At 33.0% G+C, this 11,398-nt stretch overlaps 2 protein-coding genes across 2 annotated transcripts; both read left to right on the top strand.

Moving 5' to 3' along the window:
- Positions 1-643: 643 nt before the first annotated feature.
- Positions 644-8,903, top strand: LOC112504506 (TMV resistance protein N-like). Its single transcript, XM_025108443.1, has 6 exons — positions 644-1,128; positions 1,290-2,382; positions 2,469-2,804; positions 2,895-3,368; positions 8,017-8,070; positions 8,682-8,903. The coding sequence occupies exons 1-6, from the start codon at positions 644-646 to the stop codon at positions 8,901-8,903; spliced, it is 2,664 nt and encodes an 887-aa protein (XP_024964211.1).
- A 2,051-nt stretch (positions 8,904-10,954) lies between these two features.
- LOC112504507 (TMV resistance protein N-like) lies at positions 10,955-11,371 on the top strand (the record flags this gene model as incomplete). The annotated part of the gene is made up of 1 exon (XM_025108444.1): positions 10,955-11,371. A coding segment is annotated over exon 1 (417 nt), but the record flags the coding sequence as incomplete, so codon positions are not given.
- Positions 11,372-11,398: the final 27 nt, after the last annotated feature.

Here is an 11,398-nt window from a genome sequence, read left to right on the forward strand (position 1 = left end):
AGCTTTTTCCTTACATATTTTCGTCACCTCAACAATTTAAAAACTGACTCATGTTTTTTTTAGGTTCAACCATTTTAACTTTATATCATTTATATTCTTAATTATAAAAATCAATATATTAAAGAGATGTGTGTGCCTTGGTCTAAAAAACCGCTTTGTTTCCTGTGCAAGGTTTCATGGCACATAGGTTTTGATGTTGTTTAAGGAAATAAATGATGGATGCATGTGGAGCTTTTCGAGGGTTTCACCATTTGTGTTGTAGGTTTCTTCTCCACTACTTGTAATAATGACAACTAAATTTATATTCAATAAAAATATAATATATGTTTTTGAATAAATCGATGAAAAGAACGTAAGTATAAAAGTTGACTTGAGTCAACACACATCTCTTTCTTCATATATAATTTGACCCCTCAATTTGTTCTTCACTCGCACTGTCGCACACTTATTAGTCCAACACCACATCTTCTGTAAGTAATCCATTACTTTTACTTGTTCTGCGTTTCTTTTCTTTTTAACTGCTTCTTTATTCTTTCATTTTCTAGTGTAAATCTATCTTTCTTTTACCCATCCATGTTAAATTCAAAGCTACTYTTTTTTGGTTGATYTTTACATGTGTTTAACACARCTTTCATCATTGATAATGGCTACTGCATCCRWTCAACGGYCTTGGTGGACGTATGAYGTCTTTGTAAGTTTTAGAGGTGAAGATATCCGTAAAAGCTTTATGGATCATCTATTCAAAGATTTAGAACAAAAAGGAATTCATGTGTTTAGAGATGATACGGATCTCACCCTAGGCGAAAAGATATCTCCTAATCTCGACAAAGTCATTCAAGAATCGAGGWTYCTGGTAGTCGYCTTCTCTAAAAATTATGCATCTTCGTCATGGTGTTTGAGGGAACTTGTAAAAATCCTCGAATGCAAGGAGGCGAGAGAGCACAAGCAWGAGGTTCGRGTGATCTTCTATGACGTCAAGCCTGATGTGGTGAGGAAACAGACTGGGAGCTATGCACAAGCTTTTGCCAAACATGAGATTTCAAATAGAGCAGAGGTTGCTAAATGGAAAGAAGCTTTATCCATGGCTGCCAACTTATCTGGATGGGATCTCGAGGACATGGCAAATGGGTAAATTTTTTCTTTACCATAATGATTTACATCTCTAATCAAATTAACAAGGGGCTGTATCATTTGAATTTTATTAAGTAGTTGTTTTACTCCCAAACCAATTCATGTTGTAACTTTATTAGAACTAATTCTATACATTTGGGGTTCTTTCTGGTCAACAGGTTTGAGTCCAAATTCATTGATAGCATCTCAAAAGAAATCCTAAAAGCATTATCTCATGAACCTTTGCATGTCGGCCAGAACCTTGTAGGAGTGGATGCCCGTATAAAGAAAATGAACTTGTCACGGTTTGTTCACTCAAACAAGGTTCACATGATTGGAATATGTGGTATTGGTGGAATAGGAAAGACCACTCTTGCCAAAGCCATTTATAACCTCATGTATATCCACTTTGAGAAATGTAGCTTTTTGGATGATGTCCAAGGAGCCACAAAACAACATGGACTAACTCATGTCCTAATGCAACTTATCAACGACATCATGAAAACAATAGATGTGAGGATATCCAGCATTGGTCAAGGAATTATGGTAATGAAACAGAGGATGACATCTAGACGGATCCTACTTGTTGTAGATGATGTAGATCATCGTGATCAGTTAGAAGCGCTATCAGGTTCATGTGATTGGTTTTCCCCAGGAAGTTTGATTATTTTCACTAGTAAAGACAAGCAATTGCTAAGGTCTCATAAAGTGGATGAAATCTATGACATGGAGTTTCTCAATTATTTTGAATCTTTTAAGCTCTTTAGTTTGTATGCTTTTCATGAAGAACATCCTACTAAAGACTTTCAAGAAATTGCTCTGCAAGTTGTGCGGTATGTGAAAGGTCATCCCCTTGCCCTCAAGGTCTTGGGATCTTTTCTTTACGGAAAAACTGTGAAGGAGTGGAAAAGCGAATCGGACGGGCTCCAAGTATATCCTAATGAAGAGATACAACGGGTGCTTCGATTAAGTTTCGATGCGTTAAGCCCTCAACAAAAAAACATCTTCCTTGATATTGCATCTTCATTCATTGGTGAAAATAAAGATGATGCAACAACTATACTAGATGGTTGTAATTATCATACAGATACAAATATCAAAGTTTTAGTTGACAAGTCATTACTTGTCGTTTCTCGCAATGATTTGCTTGAAATGCATGACTTGATCCAAAAGATGGCAAGGGAAATTGTACGCAAAGAGTCCGACACCCCTGGGAAGCGAAGCAGGTTGTGGATTTCATCAGAGGTTTATGATGTATTAAATGAAAACGAGGTAAGAAGTGTCATATGATTATTTTTGGTATACATCACTCTTTTCGATCTAAATTTATGTTCCATATTCTTTTTACTTTGATCTAGGGAACAGAAGCGGTTGAAGTCCTTCACCTTCTGGTAAAGGAATATTGTCTGAAGGTTCACATTGATGGTAAAGCTTTTGCACAAATGAAGAATTTGCGGATCCTAAAAATATGTGATGAAGAACTCAGACACCGTCGACATGCATTTGATTGGAAGTTGTGGAAGGAATCTAAGGTGAATTACGATGGGAAGTTGAAATTTTTATCAAATAAGTTAAGTTTACTTTATTGGCATGGATTCCCTTTCAAGTGCTTCCCTTCAGATTTCTACCCAGAAAACATTGTTGCCATCGATTTGTCTTACAGCCACATCAAAAATCTVTGGACATCGCCTAAGGTACTTATTTTGCTTTGTATATGCATTCCTCATATGTTTTTAATACTTGGAGATCTAATTAAGTGTTTACCTGTTTGTCCTTGATGTTAGTGTTTTGAAAGGTTGAAAGTGATGAATCTAAGGCATTGTCGTAACCTAACAAGTACCCCCAATTTCACAAGGATCACAAATCTCGAAAAACTCATTCTTGAAGGTTGTGTGAATTTGGTTAAAGTCCACCCATCCCTTGGGATGCTCAAGAAGCTTTTTGTTCTAAATATGAAAGATTGCAAATGTTTTAGGAGATTCCCTTGCAAAGTCGAAATGGATTCTCTTGAAGTTGTGAATCTCTCGGGTTGCTCAAAACTGGACAAACTTCCTGAATTCTTTGGCACAATCCAGACTTTGAAAGAGTTTTGTATCGATGGTACCGCCATAACGGAACTTCCTTCTTTTGTATTATCTCAAAACAACCTTCAAGTATTGGGATTTGGTGGACATGAGAAGAGGATCTGGTCTAGATGGTGGGGTTCAATTTCTCAACCTCCATGGTTTCCAAGGAAGATGCAACATCCGCAAAGTCTGGTAATGCCTTCATTGGCGGATTTATGTTTCTTACGAAAATTAAATCTTAGCTACTGCAATATATTGGAAGTGTCTGATAGCATTGGAGGCTTATCATTTCTAGAATCTCTATTCTTGGATGGGAACAACTTTACTAGTTTACCTGGATGTTTGAGTCAACTTTATCATCTTCAACATCTTCAACTTTCTGGTTGCAAGAAGCTGGAAATGCTTCCAAAACTTCCACCTAACCTTGAGTTTCTTGACGCATCTAGTTGCACCTCCTTGCAGCAACATCCACCTAACAATTTTAATTTTCAGTCATCCTTACGTATGTGTTTTATGGGTTGTCCAAAATTGTTTTATGGGTTGTCCAAATATGTAAGTATTCAAAGCCAGTGTTGTATGTGTCAGTTTTGTATGTGTCAACCTAAATTTGATCTTACCTCACATATAATCTCCCACAGTTGTAGAAACCAAATTTCTTTTTTTCTTCAATTTATGGCGTTCCCGAGTAACACACGTGGAATCTTCGGTGGACAAGACAATTACGATTTGGATATAAAATATCATGGAAATAAAATTCCACAATGGTTTACATATACAAGTATGGGAAATCACATACAGGTCGATTTGCCTCCAAATTTCTGCTACAAAAAATTGAGGGGATATGGATGTTGTGTTGTTTTGACACTGAAAAAGTCTTGTGGCTATAAATATGACCACGATCGACCAAGGTACCATTTGGACAACTTTGATGGGACTTCTTTGCTTTGTCGATCATTTTATTGTCCCATTGGAATCCCTGAGTCAGATATCATATGGTTTTGTTTTGAGAGTTGTATTTATACTGGATGGGAGAAGGCAAAGAATTTTGTTACTTTTTGGTTTGAAGATAATGATGATGTTGAGGTAAAAGAATGTGGTTTTAGACTTGTTTTTTATGAAGATACAGGAAAAGAGACGAATTTCAGTCTCCCGGCTCCAACACAAGAAGGAGGTGCCATCGAAATGTGGAGGAATCATCGATATTTCAATTGGTCATGGTAGGTAGTATCATTAACAAAGATGTATTGTGGTGATGCATATGTCAAAGCTTGGATGTCATTGATTGTAATATAATTTTGTCATTTCCCCCCATAATTGTAATTTGTATTCAGTATCATAACTATATGTAATGAAAATTGTCTCTGATTTGTATTCGTAATTATTTTAATTAACTCTTAAATTGTTTCCAAATATCTTTCACTTGATTTTCAACATGTTTGTTTAAATCATGTAACATTATGATCTAACCTATCAACTAGTTTTTACCAAATATGACCCATTCATCAGCTACTTTATTAGGCAACAGTTTGTTTTTCGGCTAGTTTATCTGTAACGCTTTGGAAGGGGGAGTTACTTCAAACATATGTAACAGGTATATAATACCTCCAAAATAAAGTCTCCAATAGAATTAATACTCCAACAAAAATGATTTCAAATGTCTCCAAATAATTCAACTAAAACCAAACATAGTCTTGAAAAAAAAAGCTAGTCTAATTACAAATGAAAGAAATCAAATACTAGCAGAAACATCAATAAACCTCTTGCAATTGAACCTCGTATACTCTCCTTCTCGAAATCTTAGCAACCCCTTTTAATTACCTACCGTGAGGAAGAAAAGGAAACACGGTTCAGCCAAAAATGTGGTGCACGGATAAAAATTATAGTACAAAAAGGTATTACTAGCATGCAAAAATTGGGTTCAAGATGTAAGGCAATACGGGTACAAAATCTTAAAGAAACCATTAAATATCGTAATCAGACAAGTAAAATATGAAGTGACAAATCGAGCTCGAAAAATACATACACTTGTATATCAATTGATAGAACAAGTGCCAGACATATGGCCACACAGGCTGTACATTGGACTGCAGATCCACATGTAATTATGAGTGAACGAAAATACGTGGTAAGGGACAATCTATATCTATATATATATTAAAGGAAGAACCAAAATGTTGTTTAATGAGAACACTTCTATCCTATTTATCTTTTTTCTCATTGTTTTGATTTATTTTTAATATATAATCAACACATTAATTRTTAACCCTTTCATTTTCCTACTTTTTTTAACTCCATTTTCATTATTTTATAAAGTAAAATTGAATCCACAAATATATAAAACTATATATATATATATATATATAGCGAGACACATCTCGATTTTAATTTTCTATTTTATTATTTGTCTTTGTCGACGTTATAATACGTTTTTATGTATTTTTAAGAAAACAATAATGATTTTATTTTTGAATAAAATATAAATTTGAAAATCTCATAAAAATTTGAAAAAAAATATATATTAATGTTAATATCAAATCAACTATTTAAAAATAATAATTAAATATTCTATTAGAACTCAAGGATCATCTTAATTACATTTTAGATTTTTTATATTAAAAATGAGATGTTTATCATGTATTTGATTATGTTTATCTGCAGTTAGTCATACAAATTCAGATATGAAGCTTTAATAACTTGTACTTACGCACAATCTACTTACAATCTTGAGTTTTAAGTAATATGCATTAATAAACAGAACTTTTTGACAAAAACTCTTAAAAACCACTTTTTATGCGGAAAGTACTGTTTATTTACCATATTTTTTGTATATATAATTAGTTACCGTACGATTTAGACGTACAATTATTTATTTATTTTAATAAAAATCGGTAGAGGCATCATCCTCTTTTTAAAAAGAAATAAACTTCATCATCAATCAGACAAACAATGCATAAGTTATCCACATCCCTAATATGCATTAATAAAATCTTAAAAACATTCCATTTTTCAACATGTTCCTTTGGATAATAACATTGTGATCTAACCTATTAACTAGTTTTTACCAAATATGACCCATAGTTTATCACTACTATAACAAGCATAGTCTCAAAGTCAAACGTGATTTGGGTAAAAAAGTTTGAATAAAATAACTTAATTAATGATAAATCATATTAATTTGTTTTGTGCCACCGTATTATTTTCTCTGTCGAAAGATAGAAAACTTTAGGTTTGTGAAAGGTGCAACCATATTAATTTGTTTTGTGTCACCGCAGGTATTTCGAAAATACAATGAGAACAAATTATCTTTAGTAGAGTTGGTTTGCAAGACTTTTATTCCACCTCAAACTTTAGTTTGTATCTTGTTAGTATCATTTCTTTAGTCAAATAATATCACCGTTTGAAAAAATTTCCCTATATATATATTTGTTACCTATAGTCAAATGGTGTTACAATTTGAATTTTTTTCATATATTTGTTTCTTATAGTCAAATGATGCCACAGTTTGAAAAAAAAATCTAGGTCCATCCCTGACCAGATACCCAGTTTTATGAAGAATCGGAGCAACACATCGATTTATATATATTAATGGTTGTAGGGATTTTTAGTTCTGGTGGGTATTTCTTTAATGAATTTTGAGGTATTATTTCTTCCATGATCTCATTTAGAATGCTTTTAGAAAGTTCCAAAGTAAGTTTCAAAAAGGCTTTAATGTTGTGGCATAAGTGTGTTATCGTCTAAAGGATATGCTAATAAAAAACTGTTGATATTTAAATAATGATAGCAATTTTTAGTAAAACAATTATAAATATTATAAGCATTATAATATGTTTTAAACGAACTTTAAGTTGTTCCATATTTTTTATAGCTAATTATTTTTTATTTAAGTTTATATTAAACTATTTTTAGGATGATTTGGGTTCAAGAAATCTTAGAGTAATGAGCCGTTTACTAAACGGTTACCCGATAAGTGCTTATCAGGTAATTTTTCTCATCGGATGAGTATAACAAGGGCCAAGAATCTTACCCGGTAAGAATGATGATAAGGATGGAGACTCTTATCCGGTAAGTTTGGGTGACGCCTCTTACCCGAGTAAGCGTTTACCAGGTAAATTGTTACATGGGATACGTTTTGATGTACTATAATCTTACCCAGTAAAATAAGTTATAGTGTTGACTCCTAACGATAAGCAATTACCGGGTAAGTATTTCGGTAAACAGCCCCTAATTCGACATTGTTTTAATGAAAGTTTCATGGAGATAACTATGAAACTTCCAAAGTTTTACCGATTACTTTGACCAAATAAAGTAGCATAATTTGGGGGTGGGTGGGCCTAAAAGTGTAATCTTCCCATATAACTTTTCATAAAAGTTAAATTTGTACTTGGTTTATCTCTTAATTTCATAAAAAGTTTAATGTAAACGATAAAACTGACGGATTATAATGAATCAAAATATATTCATGTTAGAGCGTCACCTAACAATTTAAAAATCTCAACATATCTCCACCATGTCCAAAACCTGACTCATGTTTTTTCATAGCTTTGTCAAACTTTTTAGGTTCAACCATTTAACTTTATATCATTTATATTATTAATTATAAAAATCAATATATTAAAAATATATACAACAAAAATATATCAAAACTTTCATAGTATATTTTAGACGAGGGTAAAGGCTCTAACTCCAATTGTTTTCGGGTGTAAATGGTGCTAAAGCTTGACAGGGTTTACTACCCTAACAAATAATGTTCGGAATTGATTGTGAACGAATGTGGTGAGGGTGGTTTAAAGAGATGTGTGTACTCTGGTGCCGAAAACCGTTTCGATTGACGCTTTTGCAGACTTCCATTTCATTGTCATCTCCTCTTCATTTGCAGACTTCCAACACAGAAACTGTAAGTTATCAATTACTTGTTCTTCTTYCTTTTCAAATTCTTGTATATTTCATTTCGATTTGTTATCATAAGGTTGCACCGCCTTGCATTCACCTAGTAATTTTGATATTCAATCATCCTTAACCATGAGCTTTTTCTATTGTCCTAAATTGTTTAGGAATGTTAGTATTGAAAGCCCGGTTTGTATGTGTCGGCCTCCACTTGATCTTAACTCATCTATAACCTCCCATAGTTGTAGAAACGAAATTTCTTCTTTGCTTCAATTTATGGAGTTCCCGAGTAACATACGTGAAATCTTCGACGGACAAGACAATTACCGTTTGGATATAAAATATCATGGAAATAGAATTCCACAATGGTTTACACATACAAGTATGGGAAATCACTTACAGTATAATTTGCCTCCAAATTTCTGCTACAACAAGTTGAGGGGATTTGGATTTTGTGTTGTTTTGACGSTGAAAAAGTCTTATTATGATCACTTCAATTACAACAATTTACCAGACTATCATGTGGACAACTTTTATGCGACTTCTTTGGTTCACCACTATCCATTTGTATATGCTTCCTCTGAAATCTCTAAGTCATATATCATATGGTTTTGTTTTCAGAGTTGGATTTCTAGTGGATGGCAGGAGGCAAAGAATTTTTTTTACTTTTCGGTTGAACACGGTGATGATGTTGAGGTAAAAGAATGTGGTTTTAGACTTGTTTTTGATAAAGATATAGAAGAGATGAATTTCAGTCTCATTCAGGATCTCCCGACTCCAACACAAAAAGGTGGTGCCATCGAAATGTGGAGGAATCATCGACKTTTCTATTGGTCGTGGTAGGTAGTCTGATTAACAAAGATGTATTGTCGTGATGCATATGTCAAAGCTTTGTCATTGATTGTAATATAATTTTGTCATTTTTCCCTCACAATTGTAATTTGTATTCGATATCATAACTATATGTAATGAAAGCTGCTTTGATTTATATTCATAATTTGTTTCAATTAACTCTTAATTTGTTTCCAAATATCTTTCAATTAATTTTCAACATGTTTGTTTAAATCATGTAACATTATAATCTAACCTATCAACTAGTTTTTACCAAATATGACTCATTCATCAGCTACTTTAGTAGGCAACAGTTTGTTTTTCGGCTAGTTTATCTGTAACGCCCCATTCCAAAAGAAGGGGGAGTTACTTCAAACATAATGTAACAGGTATATAAAACCATCATAATAAAGTCTCCAATAGAATTAATACTCCAACAAAAATGATTTCAGATGTCTCCAAATAATTCAACTAAAACCAAACATACTCTTGAAAAAAAAAACGCTAGTCTAATTACAAATGAAAGAAATCAAATACTAGCACAAACATCAATAAACCTCTTATAACCTCTTGCAACCCCCTTTAATTACTCGATAAATTTTGTATGTTACTCGATATGGTTTTATATTACTCAATATCTTTTGATACAAATGAATTTAAGTTTTTTTTATTAAATTAATTTTTTTTTTGGTTTTAGGTTATTAGTTCTTTTATGATGTTGTGGTTTTTTTGTATTAAATTAAATTCATTCTAATCGGGGACGGGGATTGAGGTCTATGCCTCATCCCCGCCCTATTCCCACCAAATTAAATCCCCATGTTCTAGTATTTTAGTTCGATTCGATTTTCATTACTCAATCCAACTTTTTTAGATGTCATAAAGTGAATGAAATTTATGACATGCCACTTTTACCGGATTATAAAGMTGTGGAGCTTTTGAGTCTGTATGCTTTTGGCAAAAACCATCCTAGAAAGGATTTCGTATCAGATATCAAATGTCCGAATATGACCTCAATCACTCTCTCAAACCCTTATCATGTCATCTGAAAATCGCATACCGACTCTTCAATAAATGGTGCATTGTACATGTGCCAACAAGCACATTGAACCAATTACCAAAACCATATTTTTTTCAATTATGATTGATTCAATGGTGGAGATATATTCTTACTTTTCTCGTTGAAACCCAACTCATATTAATTAACGGGTTTAAATAAATTAGCGTCAAATCAACATAATTTTTTAAAATGTTTATAAAGATTTTGAAAAACTTTGACCAACATTGGTTTCTAATTCATCTCGAAATAATATATTAATTAATGTTAGTGCTTAAACTATTATGCAATATTTTTGATGCTACAACTAACAAGACAATCCATTAATTATGAATCGAAAAAAGGATAAGTTTCAAAGTTGAGGGACTGGAAATTAAACTTTTTCCATATAAAGGTTGCTTGAGGTCAACACGCGGCTATTTCTTTATRATTTGATCAGCTTCCATTTCATTGTCATCTCCTGATTCTCCTCTTCATTAGCAGACTTCCAACCCAGAAACAGTAAGTTATCAATTACTTGTTCTTTCTTTTCATCTTTTTTAAATTCTTGATTATTTCTTTTCGATTTGTTATCAATCGGTTGAATCTTRCTCAAAATATGACCAATTTAGATGCAAATTTATGTTGATAATGGATGGAATGAGCATGTAATTGTAGTTTTTAAGTTGATGGAAACAATCGATCTATGAAATCCCCAATCTTTCAAGGACTTTTTACAAGTTTAATTTTGAGGTTTATTTTGAACTTGCTTCTATTCGATTGAGGTTTAATTTTGGGAGAGTTTAAATCTTGTATCAACTTTTGATCTGACCTTGTTGTAACAGGTTCTTACTTCTATTCGATTTTCATTTCTTACCGATGTGAATAGAACTTGCCCAATGAAAATCTTTGATGCTCTTTTCACTTTTTTCTTTTCGGGTTCATATTTTTCGGTCTGAATGCTCCATAATGTTTTTAAGCAATCCTTTTTGCTAATTTTTACATGTAAACACAACTGCGATTATAGATAATGGCTAGTACCAGTGCATCCTCTCAACATCGATGGACATATGATGTCTTTGTAAGCTTTAGAGGTAAAGATATCCGTAAAAGCTTCATGGATCATCTATTCAAAGATTTCAAACAAAAGGGAATTAATGCTTTCAGAGACGATGACGAAAACCTGAGAGGAGAAGAGTTGCCTCCTGAACTGTACAAAGCCATTGAAGAATCAWGGTTTTTGATAGTTGTCTTCTCCAAAAAATTTGCATCTTCGTCATGGTGTTTGAGGGAACTCACTAAAATCCTCGAGTGCAAGCGAGCAGGGGAGCCCAAACATGAGGTCCGAATTGTATTTTATGATGTAAAGCCTGATGTAGTGAGGAAACAAACTGGGAGCTATGCGGAAGCCTTCATCAAACATGAAAGATCAAATACAATTGAACAGGTTGCTAAGTGGAAGGAAGCTTTACGC

This window comes from Cynara cardunculus, unplaced genomic scaffold, assembly GCF_001531365.2.
Source record: "Cynara cardunculus var. scolymus isolate 2C unplaced genomic scaffold, CcrdV1 Un_Scaffold_5842, whole genome shotgun sequence".
NCBI lineage: Eukaryota > Viridiplantae > Streptophyta > Magnoliopsida > Asterales > Asteraceae > Cynara > Cynara cardunculus.